The 27,920-nt window shown below is 58.4% G+C and overlaps 1 protein-coding gene across 1 annotated transcript in view; it reads left to right on the forward strand.

Moving 5' to 3' along the window:
- Positions 1-8,512: 8,512 nt before the first annotated feature.
- Positions 8,513-27,920, forward strand: part of EML1 (EMAP like 1) — a 177,599-nt gene continuing 158,191 nt past the window's right edge. Inside the window, exon 1 of the mRNA XM_073895870.1 lies at positions 8,513-8,648. Within this exon, the coding sequence (XP_073751971.1) occupies positions 8,621-8,648 (28 nt within the window). The 5' untranslated portion in view covers positions 8,513-8,620. The remainder of the gene's footprint in view (positions 8,649-27,920) is intronic.

Below are 27,920 nucleotides of genomic sequence, written 5' to 3' on the forward strand. Positions count from 1 at the left end.
TTACCAGAAGAGGAAATTGAGGCTCAGGGGAAGAAGTGACGTGCTCAGTACAGGTGGGTATATTGTACCAGGGTGGAGCTAGGTCCCCGGCCTAGGCGGGTCATGGGGACTGGTACCAGTGGTCTGCCCTGGCCTCTGGGCAGAGGCTCCAGCCTCCAGGGTGTAGCTGCAGATGCCCTGCAGACTGAGAGTGCTCCCGCTCCCTAGCCCTCCGCCCACACTGAGCACTGGGCGAGGCTCTTCTCAAGCTATACTCCCACACTCTCCTTTTCCAGTGCCCTGTCTGAGGGGCCCCCAGACCCTCCTGGGGCTCTGAGAACAGTGTGCCTCGGCTCTGCCTCCAGCTGCCTGGCCAAACCCACCCGTTGCTTGTCTCTGCTCAGCCCAGAAGTGGTCCCTTCCCATGGCCACTCAAAGGCCACTGTTTCCTCTCGTCTCCCTGGGCCCTCAGCCTTTCATTGCTCCCAGGGACTGTCCTGCTGGGGCCCCTAGGCCCCACCCTCTGTAGCCTGTCTCTGAGGTTCACCAGCCCCCTGCAGCCCTCCAATAACCCCACAGCAGCCCCTACCCTACAAACTCCATGGCCCACACATGCCCTAGGCACCTCCCACTAGCCCCCCACACCAGACCCCCCAGTCTCCACCAGCACCCCCTGCTCCATGCCCTGCTTCCTGCCATGGCTAGGCTTGGTGCCACAGGATAGAACTTCCTTATTATCCATCTAAAAGGTCCACAGGCTACCAAACCTCAGCATTCCAGGGGCGTGACCTGGCGTTGGGTCTGGAGGGGTCAGCTCCCACTGGAAACTTCAAATTGCCTTTACCATCCTCTGACTTAGCAGATACCTATCCATTGCTGAGCCTGAGTCTTCACATCATTATTTCTTCAAATCCTCCTGAGTATGACCCATTTCACAGATGAGAAAGTCAAGGCCCCAGCACACAGCCAGGCCATAGCGGAGTCAAGACCCAAACCTGTAGCCCTTTGCACTCAGTGACCTTCCACCAGCTCAGCAAGCCCTGTCGCTGAAGGCCTGGGCTTGCCTCTGAGCACTTTAAACCCAGGCTGGAGGCCTGAGGTGAGTGGGAAGAGCAGAGCCTGGCTCCCCCACCCCTGCTCTGCTGTCACTGTCTGTGGGTCAGTGCACCCATCCTGACCTTCCTGAGCCACTTTCTCCTGTAAAAAGGGCTTTCTGGGACTGAGCAGGTGGTTCTCAGCCCTCGCTGCATTGATGAGTCACTTGGGCCAGCTGGATCAGCCTTTGGGGCAGGACCCCGAAACTTTTCTTAAGCCCCCTGGGGAGACTCCAATGTGCACAAGGATGGTGGCAACCCTTAGGATCCAGGCAAGATGGATGGGATTGAAACCAAGGCCCTGCAGCCAGGCTTCGTGGGATCAAATCCCACCTGCACTGTCACTGTTTGTGTGGCTTGGGCCTCAGTTTCCCCATCTGTAAGGGAGGGCGGATGATAGGAGATCCTAAGATTGATGGGAGAACTAAGAGCGTTCTGCATAGATCGTACTTAGCATAGAGCCTGTCGCGACAGTGCTGCAGACCCGCCAGCAGTAACTGTCAATGGCCTGAGCATCTCCGTTGCTTGTTACCCTTACGGAAGGGAGGGAGGCCGGGCAGTGCAGTTCCCAGAAGAGCCACTCGGTGGCGCCCCGGCGCAGCGCTCGGGTCGGAGCGGCCGCGGCAGCCGAGGGGGCGGTGCCTCCCCATCCCGCGGGGACCGGAGGCCCGGAGGGGGCGGGGCCAGGCGCCGGTGGCCGGTCTGGAGCGCCCGCAGGCCACTCGGGTGAGGGTAGGCAGGGGGGCGTCGCCATCTCCATGTCTCATGGTGGGGCCGCCGAGGCGCGGCGAGGCGCGGCAGCGCGTGGGGCGCTAGAGGGACAGCCACGCAGGCGGGCGTGGCGAGATCGCGACCTCTCCTGGCGCTGGGCTGGGTCTGGCGGTGGGACGCCGGCGGGTCGGGGGGGGGGGGGGGGGAGCTTTGGCCAGAAAAGCCCCGCGGTGGAGAAGCTCACTGAGAGCCGGGCAGTGGTGCAGGCGCCTTCCTCCTGCCTGGGAGGGCTGGGTGGCGGGGGGTGCCACCTGACTCCTCCGGGCTGAGCTGCCCTAACACTTAACGTGCTCTTGGCTGAACTGAAGCCACCTCCAGTGCCCGCTGCACCAGGGTCCTGGAAACTGGTGATGAGGGGTCCTCCGGGGTGGCTTGTGGCCAAGGTCGGGCTGGTGGTTGGACCCGAGAGCCTTGGCCTACCCTGGCTGCGGGTGAGAAGCTTGGTACAGCCGTGGGAGGCGGGAGGTTTTCTTCCCTTCTGCTCTGCACGCTGGGACAGCAGGCCGGCTCTGGAGCCACCTAGTGGCGCTGCTGGGCCTCAGTGGCAGCCAGTGTGAGTGGACAGAGGGCCACAGTGAGCTGCCCACCTGGGCAGGTTCTGGATGGAGCTTGGCCCCTCCTGATTGTCTTGGCCAGTCAGGCATGGTGTCCAGAGTTTGGTAGGTCCAGCCCAGGTGGACCTCACAAACAGTATGGGTGTGTTTCCTGGCTGATCAGTGAGAGGGAGGTTAGCCCCCAGGAGGGGACCTCAGGGCAGGGGCAAGAGGGGCTCAAGCCAGTGGCTCTTGCCTCATTTCACCCCCTCTGCAAGGACATTTGCTTTCCTCTGGGGCAAGAATCCTGCCTCCTAAGCAGGCTTCCTGATGAGTGTGTGACCCAAAGGAGGTTCTCACCCCCCTGGGGTGGATGACTCCTAAATCCACATGTCTGCCCAGACCTCACCCTGGGCTCCAGACAGCCTTGGACATCTCTGCCTGGACGTCTAAATATAACCCGAGCTGGGGGGAGGGGGCAGACCCTGGGGGTATTTCTGGCAGGGGAGGGAGACTTACTGCCGGAGGGCCATTTCTCTGAATCAGGGCTGGGGTGGGCACACATGGGGTCAAGGCCCTTCCTTGCCCTGGAGCTTTAGAAACATTTGTATCTCCCAGAACACAGCCTTCCCTGCACTTCCTCCTCACTTGGGGATACCATGGTCACCACCCTGGTGTTGCCCACCTTAGGTAGTCCCTGCTGGTGGGCCGGACCCTGGGCCAGCCAGGCAGAGTCGTCACCACCAGCAGGAGGTAGCCAGGGGCAAGTGCACCAGTCCCTTCGGCGGTATTCCAGAGCCCCAACCCGGCTGGCAACCCCCACCCTGCTGTGCCAAGCTCCCTAGCCTGCCCTGGAGGAGGCTCCATGGGCCTCAGGACAGTGAGGCCAGGCAGGGGCAAGGGGGACACTGGGGCCTTCCGTGCAGGAGCCTGGCCTCCCAGGTGGGGTGTGGAAGGTCCCAGGGTCAATGCAGGGCAGGCAGAGGTAAAGGACTAGACTCCCCTCCCTGTTCCCTCTCTCTGGGCCCAGCTCCTCTGCTGGCTTTGGCTTTGGGGGCCAGAGGGGGACGATGACAGCAACTCGAGCAGGGCTCCTCTATCCCCTGCCCACGGGGAGAGCCCTTATCTGAGACTCTTGGGTGGCCCTGGGACCCCGGGTGAGGAGGAGCCCAGATACCATGATGATGCTGATGATGCACCCAGTTCACCACTGAGCATCCACTGCGGCCAGCCCGGAGCCCGCTGTGCTGTAACCCCGGCCCCAAGAGGTGGGGCCTTCCCCTCCCTGGGGGGCCTCAGCCCTGCTCTGGGCCCCAGAGCCTGAGGAGGAAGCCAGAGCATCCCTACCAGCTCCGTGTCCCCTGAGCCACCCCCACCCCTCACACCCCCCAAATGACGGCGGCTCCTTGGCCCCCACCCAGAGGTGAGGGTATTGCCCGAAGGACCCAGGAGCGACCCCCGCCCTCACACCCCAGGGTCACCTCGTGCAGCTGGACAGGGCTCTGAGCTTCTCTCCTGGCTGGGAGCGCGGAGGCTGGGCTAGACGGGGGGGGGCCCCTGGGTGCGGGAAAGCAGCTCCCAGAGCCACACTGCACATGTATGTGTCTACCTGTGTCTCCGTGTATCTCTGTTTCTGCGGCCTCCCTGTCACAGCGTATCTGTCTCTTCTGGGTGGGTCTCAGGGGCCATGCCTGCATGTCTCAGGCTGCCTGTACCGGGGCGTGTGCGCTGTGACCTGAGCTGTAAGGAGGTGTCTGGTGTAACCTAAGGCAGTGGACAGACCCGGGAAGTGCCCCTGCAGCGCCGCGCGCATCCCCCTCCCTCCGATGTCCGGGAGGCGAGGGGGCCTGCCCAAGATCACACACCCAGGAGGCAGGGTCCATCCAGTGTGGACATACACTGTCCTTCCTCAAGTCATGGCCCCCAAGGACCCAGGTGAGGCTCTGTGTTCAAAACTTTCCTGCCTCTCTCATGGGGAGCACCCAAGGCCCAGGAAGACGGGGTCTCCAGCAGGGGGGAGTTACTGGTGCCCCCGAGACTAGCTGGTGTCCATGTGAATCTGGGGTGAGCAGGTGTGCAGGCGGGAAGCGGGCCTCCTCCCTGACCCCAGCATGCTGGGGCGCCCCTCCCACCTATGCTCAGGCCGGCCCTGACCCTCCTTTCCCCGGGCACCCTCCTTCCAGCAGTGGTGTGGGGGCAGGTGGGGGGATGCTATCCTCCCTTGAGACCTTGCCGTTGAGGCAGGGCCTGGAAGGGGCCTCGCTCAGAGCTGGCCCCACTGACTCCCAGTAAATGTGCACCCGTCTTGCCTTTTTCCCCTTGAAGCAAACTGCACCGCTGCAGACTGTGGAGGCCCCACGAGCAGCCCGCCTGTCCCTCACACTGGCTCTCCGGCCACCGCCCTTCCCGCAGCACCCCGAGCACTTTGCAGGCCCTTCTCCTTGGCCGCACCTGAGCTGGGTCGTGCCTAGGCCGCCGGCTTACCCTCCAGGCCTCCGCCTGCCTGCCACTGCTCAGAGAGCACCCCCCACCCCCGAGCTCCACACTCGCACAGAAGGCTCTGCCCTGGCTTCCCTGCCCTGTCCCCACAGGTGGCAGCCACTTGCTGGGGGCCCCCAGGGGCCGGCCGGCCCCGTGCCAGGCCTCCAGGGCCCAGGACAGGGACACAGACAGCTGGCTGGCAGGTCGGAGACACAGGGTGAGCTCGCAGGAGCCAAGGGCACACGCACACGGGGACACACGTGCCCACACGCGCACACACAGCTCACGTGGGACCACGCACGTGCCCCACGTGTTTACACTCCCCCACACACTTACGTGCTCACACTCACCCACACTCTCCTACATCCATATACGTGCTCCCACACACCTAGATGTGCACACACACATGCTCACTTGTACAGACCCACACCCACACATGTGATAGGCTCTTACACATTCTCGCAGGTACACACTTCCCCACGCACCGACCCACTCCCGTGCGCACCCACGTGCATTGTCACACACGTGTTCAGCGGCGCACGCACATCCACGCACGTTTGCACACGCATGCCGTGGCCCACAGTGGGGCTGCAGTGACCTCAGGAGCAGAGGAATCGAGCTGTTTTTTCCCCAACGCATGTTCCCACAATAACAAGACAACAGGAAGGCGCTTGGGGCCAGGGACAGGAAGGGGAAGTGGCCTGCGCCCAGGGAGTCAGGTAGCGGGGGACTCGGGCAGACACGCTGACGGCCGCACGGTGGGGAAGCGGAGGGCCCCTCCCGGGCGTCCCGGCCCTGGTGCTCATACCCCCGCAGCACCCCCACGTTCAGATGAGAAGCCAAGGCTGGGGTGGGCTTGTCCCGGTCACCAAGGAGGGCTGGCAGAGTGGCGTTGACCCAGGCCATCTGACCCTGTGTCCGTCCCAGCCCCGGTCCTGCGGCCCCCCAGCAGCGGCTGAGCCGAGGGCCTCTTGTCTGGGATGCCTGGTGGTTCGGTGGGGCTCTTTCTGTGGCACCACTGTGTGTCCAGCACTGGGCACACCCCTGCCCCCCTGGACGCCCCGAGGAGCGTTCCCCGTGCGCTTCTCTGTCGACCCAGCTCCTGCCAGGGAGCCCAGAGCAGGTGCTGCGGGAGATGAGGACCGAGTGTGGTCCCCTGGGACTGGGCGCGCCTCATGCCAGGGACCCTGTGGGGTTCTTCCCGCCCTCAGCCTGGCCCAGGACCAAGCACATAGGAGGTGCTCCTAAATGCTCCACAGATGTGCAGAGAGAGGCCCGGAGAGGGGCCGGGACCTGCACCAGGCCACACAGTGAGAGGGTCTGACCCCGCCTGCGCCTCCTGCTGCAGCTCCCGGGGAGAGGCGAGTGCTGAGTGCTGAGTGCAGGGCTTTGCAGGTGGGCTGCAGTGCCCCTTCCTGGTCCTGCACCTCCCTGGGGATGTAGCTGTCACTTTCAGAGAATGGCCACACTGTTGCCATGCATGCTTGATCTCATTTAATCCTCAAAACCCAGCAGGTGAGACCCCGCCCCCTGTGCAGGTGGGAAGGCCCTCAGGAGCCTCTCCTCTCCCTGCTGACCTGCCTCCAGTTCTTCCGCCCAAGGCCCAGGGCTGCTGGGTTTCCACTCACTCCCAGACAGTTCCCTCCCCCGAATTGAGTTAGGCGGTGGGAGGGGAGGAGGGGAATGCCTCAGGTGGAGGGGGTGGGGGCTGTGGGGTTCCAGAGACAGTTTCAGCCTTGCTTTGTCTTTTTAATTTTTTTTTTTCATTTCTCACTTAAAAATCTCAGGAGGGACCCAGGACGACCGACAGTCCTGGTTTGCCTATGACTGAGGGTTCCCAGGATGCAGGCAGGACTTTCGGGGCTGAAACAGGGCAAGGCCCATGAAAACCAGGACAAGTTGGTCACTCTAGAGGGGCCCCAAAGGCATTAAACTAACCCCACCTGATGCTTGAACTCCCTCCACTGTGTCCTCATGTAGTGGCTGTCCAGCCCTGCTTACGTACCTCCAGCGGTAGTGAGCTCATTATCATACAGCAAGAGCCAACCAAGAGGTGGACAAAACCAGGGCCAGGCACAGACCACAGTGAGGGCAGGTTGTGGAGCCAAACGCAAGGGCCCCTGGCCCACCTTCAGGGACAGTCAGACAAGGCTTCACAGAGGAGAAGGGGGAGGACAGGGAATTCCTGACCAAGGGAGCAGCACAGGCAAAGGCCAGGAGGCCTGGAACCACCTTATAGGGACTGACTTCCTTTGCTGTTATCTCTCACAGCTGGTGTGACTCTGCAGCTCTCCCCTACCCCATCTCCCAAAGGCAGTTCCTTTGAAACACCGTGGCCTGGGCCCTCCTGTCTTCACCCCCCCAGGTGTTGGAGCTGGGAAAGGCCTCAGTGCCTTGCAGGAGCTGCTGGATGCCTCCGATGATGCTGTTCTACCCCCCTCTTATTTTTCTGAGGCTCATGGACCCTTGAGCACCAGCATCTGCCCCCTCTTCCAAGAAGCCTCCCTTGACTTCCCTAGCCTTGATCCCTTCCCTTCCACAAGTATCAACCTCCTCTCCTTTGGATGATCATGACCTCCAGCCCCTGCCAGGGACGCCTGGCACTGTCCAGTCAAGGTTTCCCAATTCTTATCTATGCACCTGCTCATCTCTTTTCCTGGAATGCCCTCTCTTTCCCTGAAAAAATCTTTTGGATTCTTCAAAGACGTGACTCAAATGCCGGCTCTTCCTGGAAGCCCTCCTGTATCTTTCTATTTGGGGTTGATTACCAGCTTCTCTCCTCTTTAAGACACTTCACCCCTTCTGTGCCCTGCATGCAGAACCAGGTAGACCTTGAGCCCTGGGGGGCCCAGTGATGCCCAGCCCAAGGGTAATGCCTCTGGGAGCGGAGCTCAGAGCCCTCCACTCGCCTCATTGCCCTAGTCTCTGGGCCAGGCCCTCCAACCGAGAAGGACTGGGTTACCTGTTAGGCAAGCACACAGCAAGTGCATACTAAGTGCTTGCTGAGATGTGTCCTCCCAACCAATATTTCCTATTATCCCCACTCTGTGCCCGACACTGGGTCCTGTGGCTCCCCTAGGGAGTCCCCCTCCATCCCCCCACAGCACCCAGTTGGCACCCAGGAGGTGCCCAGAAGTGGCTGCTCTTGGACTGACAAAGGCAAGGGCCACGCATTCCTGTAGCCTTGGAGACAGACATTCGGGCTCCAGAGTCCGGCTCTGGTCGCTCCCCTCACTGGCCGGGTGGCCTTGGGTGGGTCGCGGCTGCTCCGGAGAGCCGAGTGAGAGGACCCGCGTGGCCGCACCAGGCACGGGCTCAGGGGATGGCATCACTCCGTCTTTTCCTCCAATGCCCATAAAAGCCCCTCACCGGCTGAGTGGAACCCTTCCCAGGGAGAAAGGCTCAGGCACTCTGGGGTCTCCAGGGCTGGGGCTGGGGTCTTGGGGACTGACCAAGCACCCAGGGGTGCAGCAGTTTCTCAGGCAACATTCCGAGGCTGCCCGGGAGAGGCCCAGGGCAGGGGAGGGCAGTGCCCAGATTTATCCACCAATCGGGCGGGCTCCTGGCTCGGGAGCACGTTCTTATCTGCCCAGCCCAGAATGGGGAGGGGGGGCCGCTGGGCCGGCTGGGGCGGGACACTGCCTGGGGACTGGACACGGAGCAGGCCCGGCAGCCCCAAGCCCCACCAGGTGGGTGACAGCCACTGACGGCTCTGAGCGCCCCTGCAGGCTGTAGGCCGGCCGGCCGCCCATCTCCTGCACCATGTCGGACGGCGAGGGCCCCTCGGCCGGTGAGTGGCACTGCTATATTTACCCACCACGGCTCCAGTTGCAGAGCCAAGGCTGCTGTTGCCGAGGGCACCAGGCGCCCCCACCCCAGGCTGCAGACAGCTGTGGGGCTGGACCCCCTCCCTCCTAGCCTGATGCCTGGAGCCGGGGGTGGGCAGGGGGGCTGCGCTCCTGGCAGGAGAACTGGCCTTTGAGAACTGAGTTCTGCTGCACCCGCAGTCTCCCCAGTGGGGCTAGAGCAGGAAGCCGTGCCCGTTGCCATCCGGGGAGTCCAGAGCTGACCCACGGCGCCACGGGCGCTGGGCTGTGGGCGCAGGGTGCCACAGGCCCCCGGAACTGCATGCAAACCAGTGTGTATCTGGGGTAGGGGGGAGCCTCCAGCTTCCATCTGATTCCCTGAAGATCTGAGACCCCTGGGAAGCTCTGAGCCCCTGGTCTGCCTGCGCAAGGCAGGCCCTCCAGGAGTCTCCAAATCCTCTAGGTTGGAAATGGCCCAGGACACAAAGGCAGAGGGGCGGTCAGATACTGGGGTCTGCGCACATACCCACTGCCCTCCCCAGGGGACTGGCTCCCCTGTGCGGCTGGCTGACCACCCTCAGCTCCCTCCAGCTGAAAGAAGGCTCTGAGGTGGACATCCCTCTAGCCGGCCGTGGGTGGAATCAGGGCTGCACACAGCCTCCTCCAGGCTGCCCGGGTTCAAATCCCAATTCTTTCACTTCTAGGTTGGGTGACCGACCTGGGGCAAGGAACTTCACGGCTCTGAAGCTCGGTATCCCCAAGTGCAAAAAGAGACAGGCTAACAGTCCCCCCACCCCCAGGGTGGTTGTGAAGATCGAGTGTGATAACGTGTGACCGCCCATCTATCGGGGCCTGGCGTGCAGTGAGCATTCAGTGATGGCCTCGAGGAAGCAGCAGGTGGAGGGTCCTGGGCAGGATTCTCTGCCTCCCAGTCTGGCCCCTCCAGCTGCGCCTTCTTGCCTAAGCCACTGCATGTTGGTGGTCCCTGGAGTCTTATCTGTCCCGCAGTGCCATGGAGCATCCTGGGCATGTCAGGCTGGCCTGGGGGTCCTGGGAGGGTTGTGATTGACAGCAGTGTGGCACCCCCGGCGTGGTGTCTGGTGGACAGTCCTGGCACCTGGGCCTGGCCAAGTCAGATTTGGAACAGTGTGTGTGTGTGTGTGTGTGTGTATGTGTGTTGGGGAGGGGACACCGACAAAACTGGCCTGACCTCACCCTCTTCCCCCAAGCGTTAGTGGTGCAGGCTGCCAGGAATTGTCTGCCGAGGAGCCAGTGTGTGGGGGGGGGTGGTGTGCAGCAGACAGGCCCTTTCTGGCTGGCTCTGCCCACACCTGACATGAACCCGGAATAGCTCTCTCCCTCCACCAGGGACACGGCCCTGCTTTTAGCAGCTTGTAAAACCACCCGCACGGAGCTGGGTATTTCAGGAAGGCCAGAACAATATTTAGCCCGCCGGGGCGATGGAATGGGCGCTGAGCGTGTGCGTGTGCATGTGTGTGTGTCCGGGAGGCTGGGAGGAGACACGGCCTTTACTGCCCCTTCACGGTGTAGGAGAGGGTCAGCTGGGCTGGGGGCTGGCAGGCACGGTCATGGCTCTGCCCACCCTGGCTGGGCGGGTCACCCTGGGCGAGCCTGGGACTTGGCTTCCTGCCTGTAGAGTCCCAGCGGATGGTTTCTGTCTTTGCTGTGCTGGACTTGCTGGGGAATCTGGTTGGCCGGAGTAGAGGCAACACCTGGGTGCAGTGGTATATGTGTGTTTATTTGGGGGGGGGTCTCAGAGTGTGTTGTCTGAAGGTCAAGACTTTCTAGGAGTCCAGCCCCATGGGCAGTGATTGGGTCCAGGAGGCTGCTGTGAAATATTTTTACCTCTTTTCAGAAACCAATCCCTGGGCCTGTGTCTATAGCAGGAAAGTTCTCAGCTCCCCAGCCACGACCTGTGTGACCGAGGGCAGGTTACTGAAGGTCCCTGTGCCTCCGTTTCCTCATCTGTTAAATGGGGACAATAATAGGATATTAGCTCCCCAAGTGCCAATGAAGAGTAAAGCATATAACATATAGAGTAAAGCGGGAAGCATATAAACCCGCTTAAAATAACGCCAGGCTTACTGTTAGCAGGTGTAACTGTTATCACCGTTCAACCGATAAGTGAGCTGCAGCCAAAGAGGAAAACGAAGGGGACAGATTATGTGCTGGGTCTTGTCCTGGCCACTTTGGAGATGTTGCTCGATCGCTAGAGGGGATGCATGAACTCCACTGCACAGCTAGGGAAACTGAGGCTCAGAGAAGCAAATAGACTGGCCCCAGTTCACCCCGCTGGTAAATGGTAGAGTCAGGATTCGAACCCAGCTCCCCAGACCCAGACTCAGGGCCCCATCCAGGAAATCCCACCCTGCTCGCCCCTCACTCAGGACAGGGCTGGGGGGTTCTTGTAGGCCCTTGCGGCTCTCATCTGAAAAACAGCCCTTCTCAGTTCCGACAGAGCTAGCTCAGCATTGTCTCCAATAATTTGGAGCCTGTACCAAAAAATGTGGTACCTTGTTAAGGTGTCAGGAAAACTGTGCAGAGCAGAGCAGAGTGGCACGCGGTCGGCTCCAGGACTTGTGGCCCTGTGCCTGGACAGGGGAGCCTGGAGGCTAAGGTTACCGGGAGTCGACGTTGTATTTATAGCAGGAAGCTGCCTGCACCAGGAACTGCCAGCCCGTGCACCCGGTCCAGCGAAGGGGCTTCCCTTACAGCTGTCTAGATTCTAGGCCTGGCTCCGCCCCCGAGTGAAGCACAGCACGGGACGGGCCCCTTTCCCACGGAGACTCAGTTCCCCTGTCTGTAAAATGGGGCCCTACCATGTATGTCCCTCGCTGGGTCTGGAGACAGTGTCTCTAAGGGCCGGCGGGGCCTGGACGGAGGGGCCGGAAGGTGCTGGCTCCATGCATCCTGGGTCTGTTGATTGTCTCTTCCTGCCTTTGACCTCGTGGTCGGCCCCCTCCCCTCCCGGCAGAACTATGCAGGAAGAGAATCCAGCCTCTGTGCTGTCGGTCCCCACGTATTTGGGAGAGTTTCCAGCAAAGCAGTTTTACAATTCCAAGCACCAAAGAATAGGCCGTTGTTATTCTCAGCTGAGCAAGGAAGGCAAGTCCCTCTGAGCCTGGGGGTTCGAATCTCCGCTCTACCGCCCCCTGGCTCTGTGGCCTTGGGTGAGTCACTCAGCCTCTCTGAGCCTCAGGGGTGCGTTTCCGTTTACCCTGCTTTGGAGGGTGTGATGACGACGGGCACCCCTAACGTGTTGAGGGCTCAGCCAACAGAGTGACTCTCTTTGTCCTCCTGTGTAAACTCCCACGGAGGCCGTGGCTCCTGGGGACCCCAGCCTCCCTTTGTTCGTTCAGTGGGCAGTGGACAGGCTTGCTCCTGCCCGTTCCCCTGTCTTTGTCACCTCCCTCAGCTCTGCAGCTCCTGGAGCTGTTCCGAGCGATTCAGCTGGGATCCAACAGCTTCTGGGGTCCCCCAAAGGCTCCCCAAGTATCTCTCTTTGCCCGGATGCAAGGGTTTATTTTTTCCCAAGGGTGGAGGGTCTGATACAGGGGTGGGCCACCCCCATATCCCACTCAATTCCTCCCGGCCTCCCCAGAGCCCGGAGAGAGCCCCACTTCCTTCTCCCTCCTTGTCCTGGCCTGGGTTTGATTCGCCTTCGTGTTTACCAACTGACCTCAGGGTCTGCGCCTGTGTCTATGAGGAGATTAAAACAAAACATTTTAATTATTTAGGGCTTGCTCTTGGAGAGGAAGTGGTCTTCCCCCAGGAGAGGCAGGCTTGCTCCCTGGGCCTTGTCATCTCTCTAGGTTGTTCCCCCTCCAGTTGATGAGGTCTTCCCCCTTTCTAGACAGGTAAGTGGGTTGTTCAGGTTTCATCTCTTGGGCAATAGGGAGCCAGTGAGAACTCTAGCCAGGGGGTACCTGCATTGCTTCCACGTGTGGGGGGCAGGGACTACAGCATCTGGAGGCCAGGAGGCCCGGAGGAGGCCGAGAAGGTTGAGGCTGACTCAGGAGGGGAGGGACAGGGGAGTAGGTGGGTTAAGCAACGGCTGAATGTGGGGGCAGGGAGGCTGCGTCCCCGTGCTGCCTCCCCCATCAGGGATGTCCAGAGGACAGATGCTCATCTCCAAGGGACTGGGGGTGACCTGGCAAAGTCCCAGAGTTGGTCTGTAAAAACACACGGTAGATGGAGGATGGTGTCCAACGTCAGGCAGACCCGGCCCCTGCCGTGGACGCTGTGGGCGCAGGCAGGCTCGCCTCTCTCCCCCTCGCTCGCCTCATCTGTGAGTGCAGGTGACACCACAACCCCAGGGACTGTCATGGGGGCTCCGTGAGATGTTGCCTTAAAATTCTTTATAAGCCGTGGGCCTGGGGGAGGAATAGAGGGCAGCCGATGGTGCTCAGGAGTGAACCTGAAAACTCTCGCCATAGATGTGCCAGGCACCTGCTCCTGACAGCAGAAGGGCTCAACCTGAGCAGCATCACACGACCTGGCTGAGAGCAGGGGGGTGGGGGGCAGACACAGGACCCAGACAGCCCCCTCGTCCTGCCCCTCACAGCTCCCTCCTGTCATAGGTCAGTGCCACGTCCGCACTCCCAACCCGGGGGATCCCTGCATTATGGAGGGGGAGACTGAGGCCCAAGGGAAAGAAAGACTGGCTCGGGGTCACCCAACCGGGGAATGATGAGCGGGAACTCAGGCTTGATTCCCAAACATGAGCCCATTCCCTCTGGCACCTTTGTTCCGTCTTCCTGCCTTCTCTCCTCCCGCCCAAAGCCATCATCTGGCCTCCGTGGGGCTCTGCTTCCTCCAGGACCCCTCCCTTGATTTTGCGGTTCCTAGGGGACCCTGTCCCCTTGGAGCGCCCACCCCCCAACCATCTGGTTGAGTGGTGCCCGCCTGGTCACCTCTGTCCAGCTCACAGGATGTTGGATGGCAGGGGAGATGGTTGGGTGGGGTTCATTGTTGGGTGACCCATGACAAGCCTCCTTTCCTTTTTGGCCTCGGGGACGTTATTTGTTGGCATCCACCCTCATAGAATCCTACAGGCGAGCACATGGCTCTGCACACATGTCCTGTGTTCCAACATCAGGTGGGGCTCGGGCCCCTGCTCTGCACCTGTCCTCATCGCAGCCCTGGGCATCTCCGAGCGGCAAGTGAATGCCCTTCCACGCCACGTGGCTCGGGTCCCTGCTCCGGTGTCTGAAGTACCCTTGGGATGGGTCTTAACACGACAACAAGTACCGGTTAGAAGCTGTTGGGAATTCAACTGGGAAACGAAAGTTACCCATTTCTGTTCTTTTAAGGGATTGGGTTCATTCTAATTGAGCATTCTTGAGAAAGCAAGGCAGATTTTTTAAAAATTGTTATCTTATTTTTAAATGAAACTGCTGGTGTTTGCAACCACTTACTGTATTTTCTTGAATCTATGCAGTCAAAATAAAAGACAGAAACTGGTGGCTGAGGGGTGTCTGGGTGGCTCAGTCGGTTAAGCGTCGACTCTTGGTTTTGACTCAGGTCATGATCTTGCTGTTGTGGAATCGAGCCCCGTGTCGGGCTCCGTGCTCAGTTTTGGAGTGTGCTTCAGAATCTCTCTCCCTCTCCCTCTCCCCCATGTGTTGTCTCTCTTAAAGAAATAAATAAAATCTTAAAAAAAAAATAAAAGAAACTGGTGGCTGAGATGAGTCAGAGATACCCATTGTCATCCACAACTGCTGATTTCAAATCTTTGCATCCATCAACACAGATCCTTTGTTTTTTACTGATAATAGCACCCAGGATGGGCTCAGTATGCCCTGGAAAAAAAACAAAAAAACAAAAAAACAAAAAACAAAATAAACCCCAGTCGCTTAAAGCAACAAAGGTATACTTCCCACTCATGCAAAATTCTTTGCGGATCTGGGTAACTCTCAGGGCGGGTTACCTACGCGGTGGCTCAGCCTGACGCCTCCATATGGAGCCACGCTTCCCCGGTTTTAAGGCCGGCAGAGAGAAAGACACCGCACTGACAATTAAACCCTCCCGTGCCCAAGTGGCCCATCCTGCCACTACGAGCATTTCATTGGCTCGAGCGAATCACATGGCCACACCTAATGGCCAGAAGGCGGACTACAGCCCTCCGTTTGTGAATGGCAGTCATATCTGCCCCCCCCCGTTGACTTTTGTCCCCAATTGACTTAAAAAAAAAAAGTAATCCATTTTAATTATGAAATGTTGGGAGCGTATCATCTGAGCTGCAGTCTGTAAGCATCTGAAATGCAGATTATGAATCGTTCCAAACATGCAAGTCACAAAGCAAGGGACAAGATTTTTCAAAACGTGTTCTTTCCCACAGATTTGAATTTGCATTTAAAAGCACAAACATCAGTGTCTGAGAGATTGGGTCACCACACCAACAAGGAAAAGCATAACCAAGAGAAACATGAGCCGTTAATTGCCGCGAAGCTCTGTTGATTTATTATTTGCTCACGCACTGAAGAGGGTGCTGGGCTGGAGAGCTCCTGAGCCTGTTCAATCAACGCAGTCAACGGATGAAGAAATAGGGTCTGAGTTTAGAAGGAAATGATGGTAGAAATATACTGGAAGGTGAATTATGAGTCTGTGCGCCGTCTCTCTGAGGCAGGCACTATTTCCTTGAACCCACGACACCACCACCACATAGAGCCTCGCGGGTCAGTTTGAGTAATAGTAGCATCTAACGAAACGAGCTTAACCGGAGGGCTGTGGCCATGAAAGCCGCATGTCGTTTTGTATGATGAGATAAGACCTGGTTTAAAAATAATGTTTGCAAAGACTAGAGGTTGTCTCGAAGCCTTTCCGTAAGGGTCAATGACATCACCCGAATGGCTGAAAATAAAGCTGGAATTTAATACATTAATATTATTAATTAAATAAAATACTAAGTAAATATTTCATTAATTAAAATAAATTAAATATCAATTAAATTAATAAAGCTGGGTTAGTAAGGACTCCCTGCTGGGGATCAGACGCCCCTGCAGCCCCCGGGCCCCCCGTTCCAACCTCTAAGCCAGACTGTTTAGAGAACTCCCGTCCTAGTTTAAACACATCTTCTAGGGTTCCCGCCTGATTTATTTTGGGTGGAAGAAAAGTGTCCAAGCATGGTGCAGTTGCAGAAAACATTCTCCCTGCCGCTCCTCTCTGGAGGGGTCTGTGGTCTCAGTGGACCACCTGATTCGGCGGTGCTTATCGGGCACGTCCCGTGTGTGCGGGTCCCACCAGGCCCTGCCACGTGAGGGAAGAGCTGGGTCCCTGGTCCGGGGAGGCCCCTGGGGGACAGCTGGCCAGGGAAGTTGTGCTTAGGTCCCTCTGAGTCCCCAGTGATGCTCAGGCTGCAGGCTCCAGGCAGGGAGGGCCCTGGGGGCCCACCCGGGCACCGTTACTCCTGGCTTTCGGTAGCGGCTTTACTGAGAGGTAATTCGTACATCTCGCGAAACTCACCCATCTCAGCGGCACAATTCGGTGGCTCTTAGTCTATTCCCAGAGTTTGCAACCACGCTCACATAGTCGGTTTGAGAACATTTTAATCACCTCGAAAAGAAACCCCCACCCCAGCCACTCCTCTCTCTGTCTCTGTGGATTCGCCTCTTGTGGCCGTTTCATATAAATGGAACTGTACAGGAACGTTTTGAGGCTCCTCCACGTCTGGTCTGCGTCCGTACTTCATGCCTCTTGTGGCCAAATACCCTCCTACGGTATCCAGACCCCAGGTGGCGGACGTTCAGGCGGTTTCTACGGTTCGGCTGTCATGACTGGCTGTGGGAACAGATGGCTTCATCTCTCTCGGGCCTCTAAGCGGGATGGCTGGGTCGGAGGGTGGCTCCACGTTGAACTCTCTGAGGACCTCTGGACCGTCTTCCACAATGGTGGCACCAGCTTGCATTCCCCCCAGGGGTGCACGAGGGTTCTCCTTCCTCCGCATCCTCACCAACGCTGGTCGTTACCTGTTTGATTCCAGCCATCCTAGCGGGTGGGAGGGTATCTCACTGTGGTTTTGATCGGCCTTTCTCTAGTGACTAGTGGTGTTGAGTGTCTTTTCCTGTGCTCCTTGGCATCACCCCCTTAGCTCTGAGACCATAAGCCTCAATGTCCTCGTCTGTAAAATGGGGACAGGGACAGTGCCTGCCTCCCAGGCTGTGGTGAGGATTCAGGGAGATAATTGCAGGGTCTTGGCCCAGAGCGGCTGCCCAGCAAATGTTTCCTGCTCGAGGCTGCAGTCTGGGCTTACAGTGCCTCCTCTGAAGGCTGGTGGGAGGGAGGGAGTCGAAGAAAGTAGGAAAGCCGACAGTCTCTGCAAGTTGCCAACCCATTTAGGAAAGGGACAAACCTCATGAGAGAAGGTGCTGACACCGGCCCAGCCCTGGTGATTTCTTCCCTAGCTGCCGGGCTGGGCCGGCCAAGGGAGCCGGCCGCCTCGGCACAACCCAGATGAGGCAGGTGTCCAGACCACATGCCCAGGGAAGATAAGCCGGGCCCGTCACTGGGGTTTCTGGTGAGGGACACCTGCATGTTTTTCTTATCTTAAGTCATTTGGTCTCTTCCCCTGGACTTCTCTGTCCAGGCTGGTCACATTGCCCTTCCTGGACTTGCAAGCTTCTGTCTGTCCATGGAGAGCTCTGGAAATAGGCCAGGAGCATCCTCCTGTGAGCTCAGGCAGGAGCCTGGGGCCTGGCAGAGGTGCCGATGGTCAGGCTGATTGTGTAGCTGTAACCAGAGCCGGGAGCTGGGTGGGGGGGAGGGGGGGGGAGGGAAAGCCAATCCACCTCCAGATAGCAAGCTCATTAGGCTGCCCCAGAGGGAACAACTCATGTTCTGTTCTGGAGCCCAGTGGGAAAAAGGCAGAGTTCACCCCTGTGGCCCTGGATGTTCAGTTGAGTCTATAATCTGGGAACGGTGGGTCGTACCCCAAGGGGACTCCAGGCTCTGGGGCTAAGTGTGGATGCTGCCGCTGTGCCCATAGCCACTCGGGGCACCGGGTGAGAAGCAGGGGCGGGAGTGTGGCTGCAGAATCGGTGAGATGGCATTGGCATTCGAACTCTGCTACTCAGTGCTGTGTGACCTTTGCAAGCCACAGAACCTCTCTGGGCCTTTGTTTGCTCATGCGTAAAATGAAGCCGATGATACCTTGTAGGGTGGCTGCCAAGCACGAATGGAATAGTGCTCGTGGTCAAGGGCAGGGTCGGGGGATTCTAGAGATAGAGGTGGAGGTCCGGGTCTACGCACCTACCTCCGTGGGAAAGGTGGCGGGAGGGAGGCGGGATGGGGCTTCAGGCAAAGTGTAGCTTTATTTTGTTCGACGTCTGTACACTCGAGTGTCAGCCCAGTGAGGGAGGAGACCATGCCTCTCCTGTTGCCTCTACTTCTGTGGGGGGTGCGGGTCACACCCGGTGGGATCCCGAGGGAGCTCTGCAGTGTAGACCGCACCGCAGGGCCTGAGGCAGGAGGAGGTTTGCGCCCAGCCCCAGGGCGTCAGGCGGTGTCCACCCGCAAGGGCATGGCCGTCCCCCCCCAACCCTCCCTTCTGGCTCCTGCCCAGTCTCCTGGGGCTCCTGTAACAAATAGCTGTGACATGGTGGCATGAAACAACAGAAATGACTTTTTTCACAGTTCAGGAGGCCCAAAGTCTGCAATTGGACACACTGGGCCGAAGTCCAGGTGTCAGGAGGGCCATGCTCCTACTGGGGGAGAATCCGTCCCTGGCCTCTTCCAGCTTCTGGAGGTGCTCCTCCACTGGGGGCCGTACTCCTCTGTCCCTGCCCCCGGGGCCTCCTTGTCCCCCTTCTGTGCATCAGATCTCTGCTGCTCTCTCCTAAGTGCTCCCCCCGCGGCATTTAGAGCCATCTGGATAATCCAGGAGAGCCCCCCCACCTCGGGATCCTTAATTTAATTACATCTACAAAGACCCTTTCCCCATATATGGTGACATTCCGAGGACCTAGTGAGTAGGGCTAGGCGCCCTTAGCCTACTGCCGGCACCAACACAGGATCCCCGAGAAGCTTGTGGCTTCCCAGGGCTCTGGCTGGGGGCCCAGGGAAGCAGCCTGAGGGGCTCAGATCCCCCCCAAGGGAAAGGCTCTGCGCTCAAGGGAGCACCCCACACCTTCCTGGCCTCTGGGCCCTGCTCTTCTCCCTCCCTCCTGAACCGTCTTTGGCTGTCGGACCGAAGTTGCCCAGCGCCAAGGGCAACCGTCTCCCCTCGGTTTCCCGACCCCGGTGAAGAAAGTGATTTATGGCCTGGAGTAAACAGGGTTGGTGGGAGAGGGAGTACAGTGGGGCCTGACTGCGGGGAGAATCAGCTGCTACCTTCCAAAAATACACGTTAAAAAAAAATACGCTTTTTAAAACAGTAGTTTTTTTTTTTTAAATAGAGAAGCCTGAATAAGAAAATAAACCCTAAAATCTGCGGATGATGGAAGACATACTCGGGGAAGCTGAGAGGAGGCGTGAGTGAGAACGAGGCCTCTGTGGGAGGCACCCGGCTTGGACTCCCCGCTTGACCACATGGGGGGGGCGCCGCACTGGCTGAGCCTCAGTTTCCCTGTTTGGAACTCGAGGCCCACCTCGGGTTGGCGGCGAGCAGGAAGCGGGGAAGGCGGCTCAGTAGGCAAACACGTGGAGGGGGTCCCGCCTGCAAAGACAGTGGCGAGGCCTCCTCCCCCGGGGAGACGCCTCCACCGCCTGCCTTTCCCGCGGGGTGCCTCTCCGCTCAGCGCTGTGGCCTGGGGTTCCTGACGCTTCAGCCGGCGGGACTCCTCGGGGACTCTTCTCCACTGGAACGTAGTCTGAGCCCCTCGGCCTGGCACACACTGCCTCTCTGGGGGCTTTGCCAGCCGCCCACCCCTCACACCCCAGCTGCAACCAGGAGACAGAACTCTGCACTTTCTGGGCCATTTCTCACCGTTTGGTTCCTCCTCCGGGGACACCTCCTCGTCCTTAGCAAAGCCCCTCTTGTCTCCCTGCCCGGGGCCCCTCACCGGACGGTGATCGTTGTGAGGGCGGCGTCCTCGTCTGAGTCTGCGTCCAGCACCGGGCACAGAGTAGGTGCTCAACAAAGAGCCTTGTTATTCGTCCAATGCTGTTCTTCCTCCAGCGGCCTCTACGAAGGAAGCACCAGGGTGAAGGCCCCTCTAGGGCCCTTCTGTGCACCCTCTCCTCTCTCCCCGACAGCCCCACCACCGGGGGTGACCCTCACTCCCACTTTATGGACAAGAAATCCGGGGCTCGGAGGGGGTGGATTGTCACGTGGCTAGTGCAGCGTGGTGTGGGGGACTCACCTGAGGGCTGCCCCCACCTTGTCCCTGCCCCGTGTCACTGGGGCTCCTGGACAATTCCCTTCCCTCTCCGGGCCTCAGTTTCCTGATGTGGGAAGTGGGGGAGGGGCTACTGGTGGTGCTTTCTGAAGCCTCACCCCTGGAGGTGGGGGGCACAAGACACCGCCACACTGTGTCCCTCCTTGTGACATCCCCTTAATCCTGGGGCAGAGGCGTGGTCTGCTGGGGAAGGGGGCACCTCTCAGCCTGGAATGCCGCCTCCCCCACCCCCTGCTTCCCCCAGCACTGGCATGCGTGACCTCTGGGTGAGGCCAGGCCTCGACTCCCAGCCTGGCCTGCCCCGGGCTGGGGGGCCCCCTGTGCTGGAGGAGAGGGGGGGAAGGGGAGGCACAGGGGCTGCAGACCAACCTCCCGGGACTCCCTTTGGCGGCCTGGCCTTCGTGTTTTCAATCTCTGCTCGCCCCAACTGTGAAGTTAGAGGCTCGGGGGTGGACGGGCAGGGTTTGCACACACAAATTCACTTGTTTCAAGTCTTGTTTTGAGGGCGGGTGAGTCAGCTTGCCATCCTGGGGCAAGGAACACTGGCAAAGCCGTCCACCCGCTCAGTGGTCTGAGCAAGCCTCAGTTTCCCCACCTCTCAGGCGGGACTAGTAGCAGCTGGGCTGGGAGGTGCTGCATGGACCCCACGCGGGAGCCGAGGCCTCCCCTGCTCCCCCGCCAGACCCCCCGCAGATGGCAGGCGCCCGCCCCTCGGACACCTGCCCCGTCACAGGAGGGAACAGGTGGTCACTAGGAAAAGCTGTAAATCTAACCGGTCTTTTTTAAAAAACGTCTAACCGGCCTTAATCCTCCTAATGGTTTATCTTCCTTTCATGAGAAGGAGGTTCAGCTTCCGGCACAGGGCCAGGTCCCCGCTGGCCGCCGAAGGGAGGCGCGAATAATGGGAGGGCTGGGCTCCCTGCCACCGGGGCTGTGTCAGGAAGCGGAGGGAGGAACCATGGGGATATGCAGCCTCAAACGGCATCGGGAGCCTGGAGGCCCAGAAGGGCTTGAGGCTGGACTGGCTCTGCTGTGCGAGGCCAGGTGTCTCTGCATCAGGGTCCCTATGAATGCCCTGGGCTTCAGTCTCAGATTGCACCCGCTGTGTGTCCTTGGGCAAGACGCCCACCCTCTCTGAGCCCTCATCTTCTTATCTATGACATCCCCGCTACCTCTTGTGATGGTTTCAAGGGCTCCAGCAGGGAGGCTGCAGGGTGCCTGGTGCATGGTAGGTGCCTCATAGTGGCAGCTATAGGAAAAAGCACTCGGGGAGGGGCCGCTTCCCCTCCGGGAAAACAGGGGGCTTTTCCTGGTCCCCAGAGCTGGTAGGACTCCAATTCTGATTTGCACTGTTGCCGATTAGTGGCTCAATCCCCACGGCCCCCTCGCCATGGGGCAGGGGGGTGGGAAATGACACGTGTCTGTTGGTCAAGCAGGGGCGGCCTGGAGGAGGTGTGCCTGAGGAAGGCAGGGGGCAGGAGCCAAACCCCAGCCGAGAGTTGGCACAGGGATGGGCTATTTTACAGATGAAGAAACTGAGGCTCAGAGAGCTCAGGCGACCTGCCCAGGTCCAGTTGGCGAGTGGCAGCCCCTCTCCCCGCCATTGCTGTACTCAGTGAGGGGGTAACGTCTTGACCCTGGAACGGCTTTCAGTGAAATGGAGCTTGGGAACAGAATTATCCTGGGTGAGGTCACTGGGTGCCAGCAATCCAAGGGTCAGCGCCTGCGATGAGGACCCTTCCCCGTGCTGCTGGAGATGGTACCCCCCTGCAACGGCACCGGGGGGGGTGTTGCCGATCACCAGCCATCACTTCCGATTTAGGGTGGGTCTTGGTGTGGGATGTCAGGCCAGGAACCCGGGCGGGGGGCGGGTGCCAAGGAGCAGGGTCCATGGCGTGACCCCCACTGATAAATTGGAGAAGTCCCAGGGGTAGCAACTCTGGCCCTGCCCCGCTGCAGCAGGGAGGTGGGAGGGGAGGGCTGGCCACCAAGGCCACTCCGTCCCGCTCCAGCATGAGTCACTGCTTGGCTCAGGGCCCAGGCAGCCGAGGGAGGCCTCTGGCTGGGGTTCCCTGAGGTTAGCAGCCTTGGTGCCCATCCATTCCTTGGTGTTCCTGGCAGAATTCTGTTCCTTTAAGAACCTGAACGTGAAATACTAGGGTGGGTGGTGAGGTGGCTTTGAGCTCAGGGATGTTCTAAACCTCTCCTTAAAGAATCGTGGGGCTCCCTTTTCAGTGCCCCAAACCTACGGCCTGGGGTTCTCAAACTGTGTTGTCATTACAGCTGCATGGGGGAGGTTCCCCGAAACGATGCATTCCTGAGCCCTACCCAGGCCGCTTGGATCTGTATCTCGGGGCTTCCCGTGTGGCTCACAGGCCCCGGTCTCGGGTGCCCCTTGGCACATCCACGAGATTCTCCACACCCCCTTGTGTTCACTCTCTCCAGCCATCCGCCACATGTCCTCACATGGGCACGTGCCCCTCATCCATATGGCTCATGCCCACACTCCCCGGGACGTGGGAGCTAGACGTGCAGGCATATACACACACACACCCAGACCGGCCACACCATTTGCAGGGCCCCGTGCTCAATGAACACACAGGCCCCCGTTCAAGAATCATCAAGGATCTCAAGGTGGTGACAGCAGGACATTAAACCAAGCCTGTGCCCCGTGTGACAGCACAGGTCACATGTCAACAAGGCCAAGCCCTACGTACACTCAGGTCACACACCCTGGGGCGCTCATGGGTGAGCTTGCCCATCGTGCGGGCACCCGCACGTGTGCACACATGCATGCACACACACACGGTCACGGGCACACACACACTCCTGTGCGGTGAGGCTTTCAAGATGGCCTTTTATTGGGATAAGGAAGTGTGCTGGTTGATATTTAATAAAGCAGAATCAAAGTTGAGTCATATGTGAGTTGCTTGTAAGCAAGAAATGCCAGATGGAGTATTAGCTGAATCACTGTCTTGGGTTTCATGAGTAACATTTTAATTGGATTGTGACTAGTTTGGGAAAACGTCTACGCTCCCTCTCACCCCCACCCCAACATCTAAATTAAACCGGCACTTATTTCACGCTTCAAACGCCGCAAAACGCACCGAATGAAATGTGGACTTCAGGAATTCTGTGAACAGATTTCTCTACCAGACGAATTAGGGGGAATGGGTCTGCCCTTGCTTTCCAGGAGTGGAAAGGGGAGACTCGCGTTCATTGAGCACCTGCTCCAGGCCGGCCTGCATGCTCGGACAGGTGGCCTTGTCTCTGCACCTGTTTGAAAGCCCTGGGCTCACCGCTCCGCACACAGTCAGTGCTTCCGAAGGGGGAGCTTAGTGCTGTACAGACGTACCTCGGAGATGTTGTGGGCTCGGTTCCAGATCGCCGTGATAAGGGGACTATCACAATAAAGCGACACAAATGGATGTTTTGGTTTGCAGCGCAGATATAAATTATCTATGAAGTGTGCAAGAGCATCGTGTTTGGCACGAAAACAATGCACATACCTTAATTAAAAAAGACTTTATTTCTAAGAAATGCTAACCATGCTGAGCTTTCAGCAAGTGGTGATCACTGGGCACAGATCACCTTTTTTTTTAAAGATTTTTTATTTATTTTTGTGAGAGAGCGAGCGTGAGAGAGAGCACACACAAGCAGGGGGAGGGGCAGGAGGAGATGCAGACTCCCCGCTGAGCAGGGAGCCTGATCCCAGGACCCTGGGATCATGACTGGAGCTAAAGGCAGACGTTTAACCGACTGAGCCATCCAGGCGCCTGAGCACAGATCACCTTCACAAATATAAGAATAATGAAAGGAATAACGAAATATTGGGGAGAATTATCAAACTGGGACACAGAGACACAAAATGAGCAAATGCAGTTGGAAAAATGGCACCAGGAGACTTGCCTGACACAGGATGGCCACAAACCTTCAATTTGCAAAAAACACGGTATCTGCAAAGTGCAGTAGGACAAAGAATGCCTGTGCTCATCAGAGCCTAGGATCCCACTGATTGTTAGATGCACATTCTCTTCTGGACCACTAAGAAAGAGAAAACACCGCCATTCGTACCCTGACACCAGCCAAGGCGGGTGAACTCGCTCCGGTCTCAGAGGTGCTTAACTGTGAAAAGCCATGTCTCAGAGTGGATACAGGGAGGGATCAGCCTCCCAGTCCACAGATGGGGAAGATGGAGGTCCAGAAAGGGTAAGAACCAGCCGGGAGGGGCTTTTGGGCTCTTGCTATCATGTGAACAGAGGCTAAGGAGGACTTATTCCAGAGTTCTACCCAAAATGCATGGAGGGTTGTTTTTCCCGGGGTGAGGAGAGACCTGCCTCAGTTTCCCTGAAATGCTACTGTGCGCCCCTATCTGTGCGGCCTTGGGGTTCATGGGTTCCCCCGAGGCTTCATTCTTTGCATCTCCCCCACATTTGACCAGAGGTAGGCACAGTTGGGAGCATTTTCTTCAAAGCAAGTTTTAGAGATTATAGTAATTTTGAGGACCGAGTCCTGCCTTGAGCACAGTCCTTGGCTTCCCATGCAATAATTCATCATGGGAGGATTTTTCTGAGACAGCAACTGGCCTTGGAAGGCGATGAGCTCATGAATATGCATCGGCTCATCCTCATAAATTATGCATTTGATAGGGAGGCTTCCTCCCCAGGAAGGAGGGCCAGGAGTGCTTAGTCCCAACAAGGCTTGCTCACAAGCACTTCTTGTAAAGCCCGTATCCTGCTTGCCCTCCCTCCCCGTGACAATGAAATTGCGGGGCGCCACTCAGGCTCCATTCAAACATGGCACTCTGGTCTTCTAAGAATCTGGAGTTTACTTGGCTGTTGGTTCTCTGATGGCAAGGCTGGCTGGTCCTGGGGGGCAGGGCAGGCATGCACTTGCCCCCCCCAGGGCAACTTGCTTCAGACACATAGACCCTGATAGTCTGACCTACAGAGGCTGACACCCAGACGTGTGATTTACATGTTGTGTAGATTTCAAGGGCTCATATTCCTCCGAACGGGAGCGTGCTCAGGGCCCAGTGGCCCTAACATCTTGCGATTAGCCCTGGGCTGAGAGTCAGGGTAGGACCCAGGTGGTAGCAGGAAGGGAAGGAGGTGTTTGGGGTGAGCACAGGCACCTGCCCTCCCCAGAGTCACCCTCAGCCTCCCAGATGCCTTGCCGTGCTCGCAGCAGACACATGGGCAGTCGGGGTTCAAGGTGAGCTCTGCGTGGTTTGCTCAGCTGGATGGAGGTCACCCCTCCCCCGTGTCCCTCTCTCCTCTTGCCCAGCTGCTGCCACGTGGGCCCAGCTTCCCCGTGGCTTTCTGGAGGTTCTGCCACGTCTTGCGGGTCGCACCTCAGCCACCCTTGAGGATAGCCCTGGGCCAGGGGGTCCTGTTTCTCTGTCTACGTCCTTCTGGGACTGTCAGCTGCTTTTCGCTACCCACATGTGGGCACGTCAGACCCTTCCTTTCATTCCCTCCTTCCCCGTCACGGTCCAGGCCTCAGCTGGAGAGGGAAGGGCCCATCCTGGCGAGTGGCTGGAAGTAGCACTGCAGGTTTGCAGCAGGCTCACCGAACGCTGGAGCCCCCGGCACACCTTCCCCCTACCCTCCTTGCTGGAGGGCCAGAGGAAGCCGCCCCCAGAACACTGTGAACACGCATGGATCAAGAGCTATGGGCCAAGGCTGAAACCATTCCATCTTCTAAAAAAGTAAACTCCCAAATGTGTATCAGAAACAAAACCTCTATGGAAAGTTAGAGACGTGGAGAACAAGAAACCGCTATCACCTGCAGTCCCTTCACTTGGAGGCGCAGCGTGCTAGCGTGTGGGCTTCCTTCCTCACTGCACCTGTTGCTGAGCAGGACCGTCCCCGCAAGCCACCCGGAAGAGGGTGTCTCCCGTCCCTCGGTCTCACCATTGTGTCATAAGTGTTTCTCACATTGCTGTGTCATCTCCAGAATTACTGCTGCTAATGACGGCAGAACATAATGCATGGGACCCTTCCCTTATGTTGGGCATTACGTGCAGGGTTTTAAAAAGTCACTGCTAATTTTTTTTAAGATTTTATTTATTTATTTGACAGAGAGAGAGAGACAGCGAGGGAGGGAACACAAGCAGGGGTAGTGGGAGAGGGAGAAGCAGGCTTCCCGCCGAGCAGGGAGCCCGATGCGGGGCTCGATCCCAGGACCCTGGGACCATGACCTGAGCCGAAGGCAGACGCTTGACGACTGAGCCACCCAGGCGCCCCGTCAGCCATCTATTAATTTAATTCTTCTGTCGTGTCCCTAATGGAGGACAGCTGTCGACCCGCCCCTCCTCCACACGACTAGCCTCCCAAGGCAGGAGACACGCTACTCTCCCCAGCCTCACTGTACGGGCCCTGAAGACAGGATGGGAGCCCGCTCCACTCCCAAACTCAGGCTGACAGCCACCACTGTTCATCTTGTTCCCACCAAGGAAGCACCTCTCCTGGGCCCGACGGTCTCCACTCTGGCACCACACGTCCCACCTTGGGCTGAGCAAACAGTGTGTCACCCGTACTTGTCTCCAGCCAGTAGGTACAGACCGGGGATTCAGATGCTGCCCGAGGGCCACATAACGACCGACACCCGCCCTGGAGGAGCCACAGGCAAGCAGGGGGCCATCCAGCCTGAGGGCTGACACCAGTAGGAACCGGTGGCATTAGAGAAACGCGGAGGTTGAACCAACTCCGTGACTGAACAGATGTGGGGATGGGCCCAGGAGACGGACCCCACCCCCGGGGCAGTGACCTGGACCATCAGCATCTTCATCCGATACCAGCGGGATAATAACGGCACGTGTGTCTCTGGATTGTTCTTAAGTGTACTTTTTTCTTTTTTAAAGATTTTGTTTATTTATTTGAGAGAAAGCATGAGAGAGAGAGAGAGATAAGGAGCAGGGTGGAGGTTTAGAGGGAGAAGCAGGCTTCCCGCTGAGCAGGGAGCCCGATGCGGGGCTCGATCCCAGGACCCTGGGACCATGACCTGAGCCGAAGGCAGAGGCTTAACGACTGAGCCACCCAGGCGTCCTAAGTGTGCTTTTTTAAATTGATATCTAGTGTGCATCCAGCAAAGTGAGCAAGCTGTAAGCGCACCGCTTGGTGACTTTTCACAAAGTGAACACACACCTCTGTCACCAGTACCCTGCCTCAAGAGACAGAATGATATAGCCCCCCGGGGCCCCCGTGATACCTCCGCCAGGCACTACCCCGAAGGCAAACACTGTCCAGACCCCTCACCCTGTAGATGAGCGTTGCTTGTTTTAGACATCATGCGTTTGCAAATACAAAGGCTGGGCAAGAGCTGGGGCCACTGGAACTCACACGTGGTACTGCGGGCTTGGCTGTGGTTCCGCATCAGTATTCTCTTGACTTCCTTCTAGATCCCCCACTAAGCTGGACAGATGTTTTGATTGATTTTAGCTTTTACCATTCACGTTCCTTGACCTCTCTGAGCCTCAGCACAGAATAAAAATGAGCATGGGAGGGGCGCCTGGGGGACTCAGTCGGTGGAACATCCAACTCCTGATTTCGGCTCAGGTCTCGATCTCAGGGTCATGAGATGGAGCCCCTCGGTGGGCTCTGCGCTCAGTGTGGACTCTGCTTTTCCCTGTCCCTCTGCTCTTCTCCCCACCTGCTTGCTTGCTCTCTCTCAAATACACAAAATAAATAAAATCTTTTTAAAAAACTGAGCACGGGGAGTGACGTGGGCTGGCCGCTCAGGGCAGTGGGGATGCCTCTTCTGACCCTTCATGGGCATCACCACACCCACTCTGCTGGGCCAGGCCGGGGCCGGGGGAAGGCTGTGGCTCCTAGAGGTCACTGACCCGTGGAGGCCCTCCCTCGAAGGCAGGGTTTGGGTATCAGGGCTGCACTTTGCTTC

This window comes from Callorhinus ursinus, unplaced genomic scaffold, assembly GCF_003265705.2.
Source record: "Callorhinus ursinus isolate GAN/ISIS: 27379988/994484 unplaced genomic scaffold, GSC_fseal_2.0 scaffold8, whole genome shotgun sequence".
Classification (NCBI taxonomy): domain Eukaryota; kingdom Metazoa; phylum Chordata; class Mammalia; order Carnivora; family Otariidae; genus Callorhinus; species Callorhinus ursinus.